This window comes from Mobula birostris, chromosome 26, assembly GCF_030028105.1.
Source record: "Mobula birostris isolate sMobBir1 chromosome 26, sMobBir1.hap1, whole genome shotgun sequence".
NCBI classification, from domain to species: Eukaryota; Metazoa; Chordata; class Chondrichthyes; order Myliobatiformes; family Myliobatidae; genus Mobula; species Mobula birostris.
The window spans coordinates 37,902,546-37,919,717 of record NC_092395.1 but is presented as its reverse complement, the minus strand read 5'-3'; the positions used below and the strand labels follow the sequence as shown (position 1 = coordinate 37,919,717).

Below are 17,172 nucleotides of genomic sequence, written 5' to 3'. Positions count from 1 at the left end.
CACATTTAGACAGAGACATAACATAAAGATTTTTACTCCTCAGGAATGTGAAGGATGTAAGAAATAAAGTCAATTCAAAAGGTTTAATGTGAGCAATGAGTTTGGAGCAGATCTGAGAGGGACTTTTCTCCCCATACTCTCTGTAGAAATAGTCTCACAACACATCAAGAAACGTTTAGATAATAGTCAAACCACCAAGGCGTGGAACCCTAATGGGACATTAGGATTAATATAGATGGGTATGATGGGTGCATGGACATGTGGCCTGAAAGGTGTGTGAACAAGAAATTACTTTTATTTATTGGGTTATTCACCATGCTTGGCTTCCTTGCTAATAAAAATTGCACATAACCCGCTTAACTACTGTGTGTAGCTGTGGAGAATACAGTTGTGGAAAACTATTTCAATTCAAAATGCCAGACAAGGAGATAAATCTGTACAGTATCCTAAAGGGCTTTCAGATACAGATTTTAAATACTGGAATATGTCAAGTGTTTTTCTATGTTTTCTCTTCCAGGTTTGAAATTTGACACAAAATTCATCAATTTCCGGGTGAAAGCCTGTAACAAAGCTGTTGCTGGAGAGTTCTCAGAGCCAGTCACACTGGAGACCAGTGGTTTGTACACTATTCATAATTACTTGCACTAATAAATGGGTTTTAATGTTTGTTAAGGAGTTGCTATCCTTGTCTTACACTCATGTTAGAGGGGCATTGCTTCCAACTTTATCAAAGCTGAATTAGTTCAATGGAGCATTACTCCTGAAGGAACATGCCAAAATTCGGATTGCTTAAACTCCTCAAGTGATTGCTATCTATTCTCTGTTGCAGAACAGACATTTTTTGAAGTATGTTATAGAATTTAATCATACAGTGAGGCTGAAAAAAGGCTGCACACAAAAAAGGGAAGATGGAACCACACTAGGGAAAAGGAAGATATTGTAGAGAATGCAGATATGGAGGGAGAGAAAATTATTTAATTCAAAATGCCAGCCTAGAAAATGTATGATAAGATGTCCTGCTGAGTTTGCAGATACAGGTTTTGAATTGTGGGATGATTTTGGCACTAATTGCTTCTGAGAATTAAAGCCTTTTTTATCTTTCTGCACAGCATTTAATTTTAATTTGGATGCTGCCACTGCTCATCAGAACTTGAAAGTGGAAGATCACAAAGTGGAATGGGATGCATCAGGGGGAAAGGTACAAGAAATCAAAGGTCGAGGAAAGGAAAATCGAAGTAGGACAGCCTCACCTGCCCATTCCCCTGCGAGGTACAAATCTCCATCAAAGGCAAATATAACTATTGCTGGGGAGTCCACTTATAATATTCAAACAGTGGAAAAACCAAGTAGTAAAATGAATTATGATGCACTATGGCAAAAGCGAATTTGGATATTGTGATGCACAATACTGTACAAATGTCTTGTATTTTATAATATAAAAGACTTTTGCACAGTACTGTGGCTGAGAAGGAAGGAGGTTATTTGTGCCTATTCCTTTAATCTAGTATTTTTTTAATGGACCAACATTCTCGCACTGCTATCAAAATAGTTCTTTAATTTGCAAAAGGCTTTGTTTCATCAATTGGAATAACTTAATTAAATTATAGGTGACTGGATATTATACTTGAAGAGGGTGAGAATTCTTGAATGCAGGAAGTTTTTTTTATTTCCCATAAAACTTTCCAAGTTGTGCTGACGTGGAAATGTGGAGCTGCTGCATGACATTCCTTAAGTTTCAAAAGCCCTTATTTACAATAGGTCCTCCTCACTTAAGACTTGTGTAAATTACTAGAAATAATTGTCCCGCGAAGTGGTGGCAAACTTGGTTTTCTATGTTTTGTCACATATCAAAATTATATCAAATTCAATATATTTTGTCCCTCCTTTAGAAGTTTTTCCACTTCTCTCACCCTTATCTCTGCTGCAGTTATTAGCTAACAAAAGCTGGTTTATTCCAGCTATAATGTTGTTCTTTATTTTTTATTAAGAAGCATCATTCAGTCACCAAAGAGATTGCCATCTGGAAGGAGCAGCAGGGATCGATTCACCGCAGAATCGTACACCGTCTTAGGTCGGTACTTGAAATATTACACTTGATATTTTGTAGGACTATATGGCTCTATTGCTTAAGTGAAAACCAGCCTTTTCTTGTCCATTCTTTTAAGTATGAGGACTGCTTCAAAAACCCAGTGAGAACACCTAGTAAATATAATGAGAACTAAATGTACTGTAGAAATAGAAATCAAACTTCGGATTTTCTCCATGTGAATTAGATTCCTTTAAATAAATTGGTCCTAAGAGAAAAATACATAATTGAAAGAAACCTGCTTTCAGTTTGCATTTGGAGAAATTGCATTGATCTATGGAACATCTGAGAAGAAGGGTTTTGGCCGTACGTGTCTGATCAATGCAATCCACAAATCTTTCTCTGCATGCCACTGCACTTGAAAGGAAAATGTGTATTAACATTTGATGCAATATTTTATTTAAAGCTATTCCACTGGAATGAGTTCCATGTAGCTCCATATTTAAACTATGGAGCCATTTACAAGGCATCAACTTGCGGACTGAATTCTGCAGTATACCATTGTTTTTCCTGCTAGTTATTTATTTGTACCAAGTACTCTCAGGATATTACAATTCCTATACAGTTGCAAGAAAAAGTTTGTGAATCCTTTGCAATTACCTGGTTTTCTGCATTAATTACTCATAAAAAGTGGCCCAATTTTCATCTAAGTCACAATAATAGACAAATGCAATCTGCCTCTACTAATAACACATAAACAGTTGTACTTCCTCTTGTCAATACTGAGTACACCATTTAAAACGATCACGTCTAGGTTCAAAAAAGTATGTGAACCTCTGGGGTAATGCCTTCTACAAAAGCTATTTGGAGTCTGGTGTTTCAATCAATGAGAGGAGATTTGGAGATGTGGGTTGTAGAGGTGTGCTGCCCTACAAAGAAGACACACAAGGTCAGTCTACTGATAGAGCCTGCCCTTCTCAAGAAAGATCTGTTTATGTGCACCATGCCTCAATCACAACAACTTTCCGAGGACCTTGGAAGAAGAATTGTAGAGATGCATGGTGCTGGAAAAGGCTACAAAAGCATTTCTAAAGACGTGAGCATGAGTCAGTCCACAGTAAGAGAAATTGTCTGCAATGAAGGAAACTCAGTACTGTTGCTACTGTTTCTAGGAGTGAGCATTCTGCAAAGATCACACCAAAACCACAACGTGCAATGCTGGAGGAGGTGAAAAAGAACCGAAGGATAACACAAAAGACATGCAGAAATCTCTAGAACTTGCAAAAGTCTCTGTTCAAGTGTCCACTATAAGAAAAACACTGAAGAAGAATGGTGTTCATGGAAGGAGGAGACCACTGCTCTCCAAAAGAAAACATTGCTGCATGTCTCAACTTTGCAAAAGACCACCTGGATGTTCCACAATGTTCTGTGGGCAGATAAGACATAAGTTGAACCTTTTGGCAGAAATGCACACCACTGTGTTTGGAGGGAAAAGGGCACTGCACACCATCACCAAAACCTCGTCCCAGCTGTGAAGCATGGTGGAAGGAGCATCATGGTTTGGGGCTGCTTTGCTGCCTCATGGCCTGGACAACTTGTAATTGTTGCAGGAAAATTGAATTCAAAATTGTATCACAACATCTTGCAGGAGGACTTTCGGCAGTGGTCCGTCACCTGAAGCTTAATAGAAGTTGCAGGATGCTACAAGACAATGATCTGAGACACAAGAATAAATTAACAGAATGGTTTGAAAAGAAAATTCATGTTTTGAATTGACCACGTCAGAGTCCAGACCTTAACCCAATTGAGATGCTGTGGCATAGAAACATAGAAAATAGGTGCAGGAGTAGGCCATTCAGCCCTTCGAGCCTGCACCGCCATCTATTATGATCATGGCTGATCATCCAACTCAGAACCCTGCACCAGCCTTCCCTCCATACCCCCTGATCCCCGTAGCCACAAGGGCCGTATCTAACTCCCTCTTAAATATAGCCAATGAACTGGCCTCAACTGTTTCCTGTGGCAGAGAATTCCACAGATTCACCACTCTCTGTGTGAAGAAGTTTTTCCTAATCTCAGTCCTAAAAGGCTTCCCCCTTATCCTCAAACTGTGACCCCTCGTTCTGGACTTCCCCAACATCGGGAACAATCTTCCTGCATCTAGCCTGTCCAATCCCTTTAGGATTTTATACGTTTCAATCAGATCCCCCCTCAGCCTTCTAAATTCCAACGAGTACAAGCCTAGTTCATCCAGTCTTTCTTCATATGAAAGTCCTGCCATCCCAGGAATCAATCTGGTGAACCTTCTTTGTACTCCCTCTATGGCAAGGATGTCTTTCCTCAGATTAGGGGACCAAAACTGCACACAATACTCCAGGTGTGGTCTCACCAAGGCCTTGTACAACTGCAGTAGTACCTCCCTGCTCCTGTACTGGAATCCTCTTGCTATAAATGCCAGCATACCATTTGCCTTTTTCACCACCTGCTGTACCTGCATGCCCACTTTCAATGACTGGTGTATAATGACACCCAGGTCTCGTTGCACCTCCCCTTTTCCTAATCGGCCACCATTCAGATAATAATCTGTTTTCCTATTTTTGCCACCAAAGTGGATAACTTCACATTTATCCACATTAAATTGCATCTGCCATGAATTTGCCCACTCACCCAACCTATCCAAGTCACCCTGCATCCTCTTAGCATCCTCCTCACACCTAACACTACCGCCCAGCTTCGTGTCATCCGCAAACTTGGAGATGCTGCACTTAATTCCCTCATCCAAGTCATTAATATATATCGTAAACAACTGGGGTCCCAGCACTGAGCCTTGCGGTACCCCACTAGTCACTGCCTGCCATTCTGAAAAGGTCCTGTTTATTCCCACTCTTTGCTTCCTGTCTGCTAACCAATTCTCTATCCACATCAATACCTTACCCCCAATACCATGTGCTTTAAGTTTGCACCCTAACCTCCTGTGTGGGACCTTGTCAAAAGCCTTTTGAAAATCCAAATATACCACATCCACTGGTTCTCCCCTATCCACTCTACTAGTTACATCCTCAAAAAATTCTATGAGATCCGTCAGACATGATTTCCTTTCACAAATCCATGCTGACTTTGTCCGATGATTTCATCGCTTTCCAAATGTGCTGTTATCACATCCTTGATAACTGACTCCAGCAGTTTCCCCACCACTGACGTTAGGCTAACCGGTCTATAATTCCCTGGTTTCTCTCTCCCTCCTTTTTTAAAAAGTGGGGTTACATTAGCCACCCTCCAATCCTCAGGAACTAGTCCAGAGTCTTAACGAGTTTTGAAAAATTATCACTAATGTGTCCACTATTTCTTGGGCTACTTCCTTAAGCACTCTGGAATGCAGACTATCTGGCCTGGGGATTTATCTGCCTTTAATCCCTTCAATTTACCTAACACCACTTCCCTACTAACATGTATTTCCCTCAGTTCCTCCATCTCACTGGACCCTCTGTCCCCTACTATTTCCGGAAGATTACTTATGTCCTCCTTAGTGAAGACAGAACCAAAGTAATTATTCAATTGGTCTGCCATGTCCTTGCTCCCCATAATCAATTCACCATGACCTGAAGAGGGCTGTTCATGCAAAGTATCCTGGAAATCTTGATGAACTGAAACAATTTTGTGTCGAGGAATGGTCTAAGATTCCTCCTCACCATTGTGCAAGTCTGATCAGCTACAGGAAACGCTTGGTGGAGGTTATTGCTGCTAAAGGAGTTTCAGCCAGTTACTAAATACAAGGGTTCACATACTTTTTCCAGCTGGACTGTGAAAGATTAAACAATGTGTTCAATAAAGACATGAAAATTACAATTGTGTTAGTAGTTTAAGCAAATTTTATCTGTCTATTATTGTGATCTAGATGAAGATCAGACCACATTTAATGAGTTATTAATGAAGAAAACCAGGTAATTGCAGAGGGTTCACAAACTTTTTCTTGCAACTGCACATCATCACGACCTTGGCAGATATTTAAACAATCCAAGTTTTGAATGCATTCCATGTAAAATTTTCTTTTTAAAGTGCACTCTTAAAGCTGTCACTTGGGCACGTGGCCAAGTGGTTAAGGTATTGGACTCAAGGTCGTGAGTTCGAGCCCCAGCCAAGGGAACGTGTTGTGTCCTTGAGCAAGGCACTTAATCACACATTGCTCTGCGACGACACTGGTGCCAAGCTGTATGGGTCCTAATGCCCTTCTCTTGGACAACATTGGTGTCGTGGAGAGGGGAGACTTGCAGCATGGGCAACTGCTGGTCTTCCATACAACCTTGCCCAGGCCTGTGCCCTGGAGAGTGAAGACTTTCCAGGTGCAGATCCATGGTCTCGCAAGACTAACGGATGCCTTAATTATAATTATTAATAATAAAGCTGTCAAGGCTAGCTGACGGTCTGTAAGAAAACTGTCATCAGACAGGATCTTGACCAAAGTTGTTCTCCTTCATCATGTTATCAGCTTTGGAACCACCAACCAGCAGAGAAGTGATGAAATTCTGAAGGCGAAAAACTGTTAACGACACTACTACCATTGATACAACTTGAATAATATAGTAACTGGGAAGTGCAGTGAAGAAATGCTGCTTGGAGAGGTGACCAGTTACAACTCACTTCCATTTGACCTTTGGAACAGATCTAACTGGTCTTATTTCACCACCACTCCCTCAACCCCAAAGGGCCATTCTCATCTCCCCATATCCCTGCTTGGGTGCAGATGGCCTATCTTACTGGCTCAAAGAAAGCTGGAGCTAAACTCTTTGCCCTAAATAATGGTGAGATTTCCAGCAGGGTGCTGAGGAAGATTTTAGCTTCATAGCCCAGAAAACTTTGAAATGTGGCAAAATCATTGCTTTTCTGGTTGGGAAAACTGTGGATAAGTTAATTATTTAATTATGTTCCTTTCTTCACTATTTAAATGTTTTGCAATTTGAACCTTTTGGGGTTTGGCTTTTTGTGCTCCATCAACTCCAACTGCGGGATCATGTATTTTGAATTTGTAGTACAGATCCGTAAATAACTAAATTCTAACTAAGATCCAAGATCTGTAACTAATTAACCTACTAGTGCAACTTTTGCAATCTCAGACAAGTGTTTCCAACTTGTGGAAACTTGCTTTACAGACTGTTCTTGGAACCCTTGCATGGCCCCCAGGGTGTATATTTAAAAAGACAATTCTCCCACAAAGAGAAAGATAACCAGGGGGGAATTTCTATAGTACAGATTTTTTTGTGGTACAGCACCAGTCTGTAGTTGCTCAAAATACAATGAAAATGCCTAAAAAAAACTAATAAAGTTACACATTTGAATTAAACCACAATGATGTTTTACAAACCTTAAAAATCTGTCTACCTATAACCCTCACTGAGATTAAAAGGCTTTCAGAATGGAATCAGTTTCTTTCCCCATCTTCCCCATCTTCCCCACCATCCCCAACCATGCCCAACAGTGTATCTGTGTTTGATGTCTCCAGGGCAAGTGTCCCACGTTATTGTGCTTGGAACTACCACGATTCGGGCATCTTGTGGTGGTCTATGTTGTAATGCTGTCTTAAATCAAATTATTCACTTTTATTTCAATAGCAAGTGGCTATAATGTGGAGTGAAGTGGAATATGAAGTTAAACATGATGTTCAGCATTTGAGATTGTAATTGGAACTTTATGGAAGTAATCCTTTTGCTGATGTGATTTGTAATGGCAAACTGTGTTATGCTTGTTCAGAGAATGTATACCATTAAAACTTCAGTTGATATGAGATGTGGCAGCTGATTTTTTTTTTAAATGGGTCAATAAGGATCACTTAGTCATTATTCTCCTCCTTGTTTCTCACAGGGGATACTCTGATCGATGGTGGACAGCATTACTGGGAGGTGGTCTTTGAAAGGGACAGCAAGGCTTTTTTTGTAGGTGTAGCCTACAGGACTTTGGGCAAATTTGATCAATTGGGAAAGACGAATGCTTCCTGGTGCCTTCACCTCAATAACTGGTTGCAAGTCAGCTTCACTGCCAAGCACAACAACAAGGCCAAAGTCCTGGATATCTCAGTACCCGACAGAATTGGAGTTTATTGTAACTATAGTGAAGGTATTAGGCATCCTCAATCTCCTGTACATTACTGCATAGTTATGTTAAAGCAAAGCAAACATTTCTATCTTGCCCACTACTTTGACAGATAAGGAATTTGTATATCAGCCTTGGTTAAATAAAGTATGTTCCAATATTTTATTTACTCTGAGTGACTACTCAATCTGAGTTAAATATTACTAGCTGGTTGTTAAGTACCTGCTAGAGAAGAACTTTGACCATCGTTAACAGAGCTAGAAATTGCAACTATACCTTGTTGGGATAGGAAGGCCTCCTTTGAAAACTAAGATAGTATATATTATAAATATATAATATATATTTTGATAGTATATATTATAAATCTTACACCTACTATGGTTTTTCAGAATAGTTGCATGAATCAGCAAATATTAATGTAGTGTTAAGGTATTTACTTTTTGCAAAATGCTATAAACTAAAATGCAAAGGGTTCATGTTTAACTGCTGAATAATTTCTTATTAATATCCACCAATCATTCTGAAGTTTTTAAAGGAATTGCATTCTTTAAGCAACTTACTTCATCACCCCTAACTCTTACTCTTCCTTTCTAGCTCTTGCCCTTGCCTAACTTCATAAATGCCTCTATGCCATTCTGTCATCCACTGGTGGTGATGTAGAATTAATCACGTTTTGTAACTGTCATTTTGTGGTTTAATGTGGACACTGATTTGTGTCCCATGAGTGGGGGGGGGGGAGGAGTTTTTGACCTAGCAATTCAAAACTCCATCAGGGCCAAGTGTGGAGGAAAAAGATGGCCAGTATGAAGGGGAGAGTGTGAATGGGAACACAGGTCAGAAGTGATTGGTGGACTGAGGTGGAAAGGGAGGAGGAGGATGATAGATTGTCAGGTGGGGGGGGTGAAATTGGGAGACAGACAGGAAAAGGCTGATTGTGCTGGGTGGGAGAAGTGTGAAGGTAGAGACAGGTACATATAGGTTGTCAGTGTTGGAATCTGATGAGCAAGGAAGATGATAATGGGAACCATTGGGAAGAAGTAAAAGACATATGGAATCAGATCCAGATTTGGGGGTGGGGAAGCAGGGTACAGGCCACAGATGAGTTTATGCTGATGGAAATGAGGGTGGGGTGGGAAAAGGGACAAAAGTAAGGGGTTAGATATCGGTTTGGGTAGGGAACACCAAAGGTGAGAGAGATCTGAAATTGGTAAATTCAATATTCATACCTTTTGGATTGTAAGCTACCCAGGCAAAAGATGAGGTGTTCCTCTTGTGAATTCTAACTCCCCAAGATCATGACCATAAGAGTAGAATTAGGCCATCTTATAGCTCAGTTCAATTGGTCTACACCTGGTACTTGGCATTTATCAAGTTCATTTCCCTTGTGCATATCCAATATCCCTTCTAAAAGAATTGCTCATTGCTACTTCTAATGTCCTTGTAGGCAACAAGATTCAGATCATTACTTGATGAACTTTTTATAACATGAAGTTCTTTGTACATCCCAAATCCTTAATATTACTTCATAGAATGGCAGTGCAACATTCCCTTAGTATCTACTATAATCCTAGAAAGAGATCTTGACTTGTGTCACCAACAAAGCTAAACTGATCTAAATCTATGTCAATGATCTGTTTTTAGAGATTTCTATTTGCATTGAGTGTCACAGCTCTGTTTTGAGTCAATTATACTTTAGTCAACAATGAGTATTCAAACTTAATGTTTTAGTAACTGCAGGGATGGCCAAGTGTACTGTATGTTATTAAACTGAGTTAATAAGGAGTTAAGAAATGATTTGACCCATGAATAAAATGCACTCCAGATATGCTAAGACTAATCTTTCTCTAGATTAGAGACCAGGAATCGCTCTAGTATATTCCATAACACGCACCATTTCCTCAGCTTTCTACTCCTGAATCTCAAATATTTCCTTTTTGTTTTGTACAAAGCTTAGTTCTACTAAATTAGACTTTGCCACAGGAGTCCTCAAAAATGAGACTCACTGCATTTTATGTCATTTAATCCTTAATTGTGTGTGTTGTTGTAGCAGTTTACTTTGGTGAAACACCTGGCAGGATTAAAGCGGATGACATTTCCCGCTTGTCCAACTTCAAATGATCTGGCTCTTCTTGCCTATTCTCTTTCTCCATAGTTAGACGTACAGCTGGAACTAGCAGTGCTGTAGTTTCTATTTGAGTATATGGTATGTGCTGCTTATTGAATTGTTGCAGAATAGAAGTGTATAATCACACCAAAATAAAAGTACACCATTGTTATCAAGTTCTGAAAGTGAGCCAGGATTAAATAAGGCTTGAAATCTGGCAGGTATTCAATTACTCCTGCCATATGTTCATATTTGGGGCTTTGTGGACTGCCACATTTATTTGCAGTATAAAACCCTCTATTCCCCACTTACCTGGATATGAAGTGGCCTATTTTGCTTTCTAGCCAATGAAACATGATCTTGTACCCCTCTTAATGAGAAATCTAAATGCTAAATATTGGAACAGTTTCCAATTGCCAATATTGTCCAAATCAGATGCAACATGGTCAAATCCAGTAAACACTCAGTGAAGTATGCCTTTTCCCTTTCTACATCTGGAGTTCTGCACACATTTCCCTTTTCTAGAGCTCATTTCTATATATAATGTCCATATAACTGGCACAGAAGAGGAGTAACGACCAGCATACATCATATTAAATGGCAGGACAGGATTAAGGTGCCTGATGACCCTTTCCTGCTCTTGATGTGCTCTTAACTGGAAGGTGCTTTGCTTGCCCACTTAACAGATGGGTAACTTGCATAAATCCTTGTTGCATTTTGTTTAATTTTAACTGGAGGGAGTAAAATCACATAGTGGGTTTAGTACTAATGCTAGCAAGTACATCAACTTCAATGAGTATTTTAGAAGTATGTTAATTGCTGTATTCTTTGCCTCTTCTCAATGTTGACTGATCCCAAGGGTGAAAGTGGTAAAAGATATGAGACTGAATTTGGTATCCTTTTCCTTGTGTTGAGAAAGTACGAGAAAGAAGATGTGTCAGTAGCGGAGAGAAAAGATAAAGCCTCAAGCAGTGAAGAGAAAATTGTGGATCTGATGTCAGGTTTTTGGAGAGTAATATCAGTAATTTGAAATGAGGTATAAGGTTGATGGTTTAAATGCTCCTTGGACAATCTGTAACCCTTTTCATTCCTATTGCTTCAGGTCATCTGTCATTCTACAATGCCAAAAGTAAGCAGTTGATTCATTCATTCCGGACAAAGTTCACACAGCCTGTCCTCCCCGCCTTCATGGTATGTGTGCTTTACTGTCTTTCAATGTTTTCCTATAGCAAATGTTTCTCTAATTCCTCCTGAATATTTGCTCAAGCAAGCACACTAATTTGTGTATTTTGTACCTAACCTGTTGCTGTATGGGAGTTGATGTAGTTGATCTGAAGACATGACCCAAATTAAAATCAAGAGACAAACCTTCCTGTAACTGAGGTCCCTGCAACAGCACAGCAGAAAATTGGTCCACTTTAACTTAGTGACTGTTAGAGCAATGTTTTGAAAGAAAAGGAGTGCACCAGCTTGGATGCATTAAATGTGAATCTATACAAATGGAGTACTTCCAAGTTTTGGCCTGAAATTCTCTGAAATGTCTTCTATTGCCGATGTACTCAGATTACCCTGACAAATTATTTCAAGCACTGGTGCTGTTATTGGGAGCTGCTACTTCTCAGTAGCAGAGATCCAGATTCGTGACCTCTGGTGCTGTCTGTGTGGGGCTTGAATATTCTCCCACGGCAATGGGGGTTTCCTCCTACATCCCAAAGCTGTGAGAGTCAGAAGGTTATTGGCCACTGCAAATTGCCCCTGGTGAGTGTCAGAATCTAGGAAGAGCTGATAGAATTAGGGAGAATGGGATTAGTGTAAATAGATTTTTGATGGTTAGTGCACACCCAGTGGGCTAAAGAGTCAGTTGTCTTGCTGTATCTCCCTCACTCTTTGTGTTTCTCTATTTTTGTATGTCTTTCCTGCTTGCTAACTTAATGTTATCTATCTACTGCCTATCCCATCCTGTTGAGTCATGTCATCTGCAGAAATTCACTGATGACTCAGCATAGCTGGGTGTATAAAGGGAGGACGGGAGGATGAATGCAGGGCCCTGGTGGAGGACTTTGTCAAATGGTGCAAGCTGAATCATCTGCAGCTCAACATCAGTAAGACAAAGGAGATGGTGATGGACTTTAGGAGGACTAAGCCTGCGCTGTTCCCTGTTACAGTTGATAGTGAGGAGGTGAATGTGGGGAGGACCTCCTACAAGTACCTGGGGGTGCACCTGGATGACAGACATGAGTGGAGCACCAACACAGAGGCTGTGTATGAGAAGGGCCAGATTCGCCTCTACTTCCTGAGGAGGCTGAGATCCTTTGGAGTATGCAGGCCTCTCCTTCACATGTTCTACCATTCTGTTGCCAGTGCAATCTTCTATGTGGTGGTGTGCTGAGGCAATGGCATCAACACAGGTGATGCCAAGAGGCTCAATAAACTGATTAGAAAGTCTGGCTCTGTTATAGGAGTCAAACTGAGCACATTAGAGGCTGTGGTAGAACAAAGGACCCTACGGAAAATGCTGGCAATTCTGGACAATGTTTCTCACCCTCTGCATGCCACCTTGGCTAAACAGGAGCACTTTTAATAATAGACTAAGACAATGGCGTTGCTCCAAAGAGTAGCTCATTACCCTTGGCCATTAGGCTCTGTAATGAGACAACCTGTAGCTGGGGAAGTGATGGCCCCCTCCTGTTAGACTGTTTGAGGTAACTTATTTTTTTTTTTACTTCTCTTCTAATGCTTGTATATCTATACACTTGTAATGCTACTGTGACACTGTCATTTTCTTTGGGATCAATAAAGTATTTCTTACGCTGTCTTACGCACACAGAAACATATATACTTTAATGTGCATGCTCAGCAACTTATTGCATTTTTGTACTAACTGTGCCCATATATTTTTCTTCTCTCCTCAGGTCTGGTGTGGTAGCTTTATTGTGCAAACTGGACTTCAGGTACCAAGTGCTGTCAAATCGCTGCAGAAACGCAACAGTGGTACCAGTAGCTCCAATGCTAGCTTAACCTAGAAATCGTTACCAAGCTTCCATTTAACTCCGCCATACTTGTGCGAATCAAAGGCTGGGTGTATGGTGAAACTTGCCTTGGTGGAAAATAAAGACTGGATTTGGATTCTGTAAACCTATGTGGGAAGTTGGCCTTTTTATATTTGGAGTTATTAAGTCTGGCATTCTTTGTAGGAATGGAAAGTTATGATTGGTCTTCCATTTCTAATGAGGATTATTACGGGGAAATTGATGCAAGATCTAAATTTTGAAATGTTTTTTTAAACATGACAAACTGGAGGTGCTTGTAACAATAATCATTGCGCAGAGTATTAGAGTTGCATTATAAATCTTCCTCTCAAAGGTAACAACATATTAATATCTTCTGACCATAGGAAGCATCTTGTATAAACAAATTGTCAATTGACCTAAATTTCTCTATACTCAAAGGAGGGGAAGAGATCTTCACAGCTGGCACCCAAAATAAAATTATTTAAGCAAGTTCTGTAATGGTGCCTTTTGTTCATTTTAAAGTCAAGGTACTGAGAATGGCCACCTGGAAAAAGGGTTAAATTATTTTGTCAATGAGAAGTAATGAGTGTCACAGTAAAGCACCTTAAAGGAATAAATTAAAGGCATTTTCTGCTTCTCCCAGCTAAATGTTACCTTACCTACATTAAGTTATATGTAACAGTTGAGTAGCTGCCTAAGATGAGTAATAAATCTTTTCTGTTTTGCTCACTAAGGAAATTTTAGATCATTTTATCTCCTTGTTGCTTTGCTACTCCTATATTGTTGCTTTATAGCTGGGAAAGCAAGATAGTTTACCTTTGAATGTCCTTCTGGCTATTGCTAATACGCAGAACCAAACAGTGGATTGTATTGATTGTATAAAATGGAAGCTTCACAGTCAGTAGTTTAGTTAAAATAACTTACAGACTTGGCCATTAATGGTCGTTATTCTCAGTCAAGATGAGCAGTAATGAGGCCTACTGAGGATTACTCTGCTCCTTCCTGTCCTCTTCTGTGCAAGATAATGACTGCTTCATCCTTGGAACCTTTAAGCTCAGTTCCTGCTGGCTGCTTTTCACAACTGAAGCAAAATGTATTGCATTCTGTAAAATAGTTGGTTCGAGGTTAAAACTTAATATATGAATGGAGTAAGGGATACTTCCCGGATTGTGGATCATACACTACACGTCACAGACCAGGAAACTTTACCTGAGGAAATTCATCCTGCCCCCATGACAGCTGTTAAACATGCACAATAGCATCAAGGTCTTTTGGGCTTGTCATCTTTTCATTTATGAACAAAAGATGGTCTCTGAATATGGAGATCTATTCTGGCAATGTAACAATCTAATTAGGTTTCAACTTTTATAGTTATATAGTCACTTGTTGAATGCTGTAGTGATTTGAACTCTTGGCATATGCTTCTGGGTACCAGATCTCTGCAGATGGCCAAGCTGACCCCAGTTTTCTTAGTGGCTGTCTCAATTCCTATCATGTGCCCTCTGCATTTTACTACCTCTTTTGTTGGAACAGATGTTAGTGATGCACTTGTGCTGTGTGATTATGAATAGAAATCAGATTGTGCTGGGCCTGAACTCTGTCAGATCTATGCTCGTATTGATGTGTGTTTTCCCATTGATGCTTTAGCTGGGTTAACATGTGCACAGGCAAATTTGCTTCGAATGTGAAACAGATGGCAATAGGCAATTCATGGCCCCTCTAGCTAATGGTAGTAAATGCATAAACAGAGGGCAATTGAGAGATGAAAAACCTCGCTTTGAGGATTTTGATGACGGTGCAAGTAATTTACAGGATTAAATTTAAGTGGTTAAATCTTCTTGAGAGAAATGGAAACCAGACATAGAGATTTGAGTCTGGTCATCAGTATTATTTTTACTTGTAAAAACTCCATTTTGGATTTTGCTTCACATAATACATGGCTTTGAATGTCTGATTAATAGAATGTATATAAAAAGTTGGCATTTCACATGTTAAATGTTTCCTATTAAAAATAATTGCAGCAGGGTTTTTATTTTTGTGACTTATGTTTCTTTGAGATGTAGCACATAATAAATGCTTATTCACAATGGTAACCAGCCTTGTCTCCTGGATAAGGTTCTTGGTGCGCTTGTTGGTTTGACCTGGGCATTGGGGACAAGAGTCTGCTTTGATCCATCGGCAATTAAATACATAATGTGCATTGCATGAATAAAGGCTTGTTGGCTTCTTTTTTTCTAACTTATGAAGGCTTATTCCTGCCTGAATCAGCATATTTTTTAGACAAGTAAGTTTCTGTACATGGCAACACACAAAATGCTGGAGGAACTCAGCAGGCCAGGCAGCATTTATGGAAAAGAGTAAACAGTGAATGTTGAGGGTCAAGACACTTCAGGACTGGAAAGAAAGTAAAGTCAGAGTAAGAAGGTGGGGGGGAGGAGGGGAGAAAGAAGTAGAAGGTGACGGGTGAAACTGGGAGGAGGGGTGAAGTAAAGAGCTGGAAAGTTGATTGCTGAAAGAGATAAAGAGCTGGAGAAGGGAGAATCTGATGGGAGACCATGGAAGAAAGGGGAGGAAGAGGAGAACCAGAGGGAGATGATGGGTAGGTAAGGACAGTGGTCCCCACCTACGGGGCCGCAAAGATGGGCTACCAGGCTGCGAGGAAATGATATGATTTGGTGATATGAGTCAGCTGCACCTTTCCTCATTCCCTGTCATGCACTCTTGAACTTGAACACCAACCCCCCACCCCCCACCCCCCGCCGGGTCAGCTGGTCCGCAAGAATATCGTCAATATTAAACTGGTCCGCGGTGCGAAAAAGGTTGGGGACCCTTGGGTAAGGAGATAAGGTGAGAGAGAGAAACAGGAATGATGAAGGGGAGGGCAATTACCTGAAGTTTCTGTACATTATTTTTCTGGAATGTTTTTTTGATTAATTGCCTTCCATGGTACAAATGTAGACTGCAGTATATCTTCGTATTTGTGTGTATAACACAAATGCCCTTGGCATTCACATCAGTCCCATTCTCCCACTTATTTCCCTGCATTCCCTCACCTGCATTAACTTTTCCCTGATTCACTGGTCACCACACTGGAAACAATTACAATGGCCAATTAAGCTGTCAGCTCCTCATTGAAATGGAGGATACCAAAAGCATCTGGAGGAAACCTATGATCATAGAGGGAAGGAGTATACTCTGCATAGACAGAGGCTAAGGTCAGGATTGAACCTGGGTTATTGGAGCTGTGGGGCAGCAACATTATCTACTGCATCACCTCAATACACAACTTAACTCTGGGGTTTACCTCATGGAGGAAACTGATCAATGTTGAGTGTCAACGTTTAAGATTCTCCCTCATGGTCTCTCATCCGAATTGCTAAAACTTCTTTGAAGTTCCTCCTTTTGTAGCTTTCACATTCTGAAAGCCTCTTTCCTGTTGGTATCATTGCAAAGAACTAATATTGGTATAAAATACATTTTTCTTGCTGCTATGTTGTGGACTAACACAGTTTTAGTTTATTCAGTTGGATCCATGAGTTTTTCTCTGCAACCTGGTAGACCTGTAGAAAGTTTACTAGCTGACTCTTTGACTTGTTCCAGTTAAGTGAGAAATTGACAATACTTTGCAACTTCATTTTTGTTGCGTTGTCAGTTAGTATGCTTACAAAATGCCCTAATTCTCTATATACTTTTGAACAGGTTCCTTGACTGCAATTGTGAATCCTAAATCATAGATTTAGATGCATCAGGAGACTCGCAGCTGAGTTGCCCAAAAAACTGACACTTGGGTAGATGGTTATCTTTTGTGGCTGCAGCTGGGAGCAATGCTTTGTAATGCACTGGTGCTATTCTAATACAGGAAGGGAAGTGTAAACCAATCTGATGTCTCAATGCCTGAATGATTTGTTGATTGTAAAATGAGGAAGAAAAGGTGTTGCTTACTTTAA

At 40.2% G+C, this 17,172-nt stretch overlaps 1 protein-coding gene across 2 annotated transcripts in view; it reads left to right on the top strand.

The window, feature by feature from the left end:
- fsd1 (fibronectin type III and SPRY domain containing 1) overlaps positions 1–15,397 on the top strand; it is a 46,522-nt gene extending 31,125 nt beyond the window's left edge. For both annotated transcript variants that reach the window (XM_072243841.1, XM_072243840.1), the window contains 6 exons: positions 518–616; positions 1,110–1,269; positions 1,989–2,071; positions 7,883–8,134; positions 11,317–11,405; positions 13,127–15,397. In XM_072243841.1, coding sequence (XP_072099942.1) covers positions 518–616; positions 1,110–1,269; positions 1,989–2,071; positions 7,883–8,134; positions 11,317–11,405; positions 13,127–13,237 — 794 coding nt within the window. In that variant the 3' untranslated portion in view covers positions 13,238–15,397. The remainder of the gene's footprint in view (positions 1–517; positions 617–1,109; positions 1,270–1,988; positions 2,072–7,882; positions 8,135–11,316; positions 11,406–13,126) is intronic.
- Positions 15,398–17,172: the final 1,775 nt, after the last annotated feature.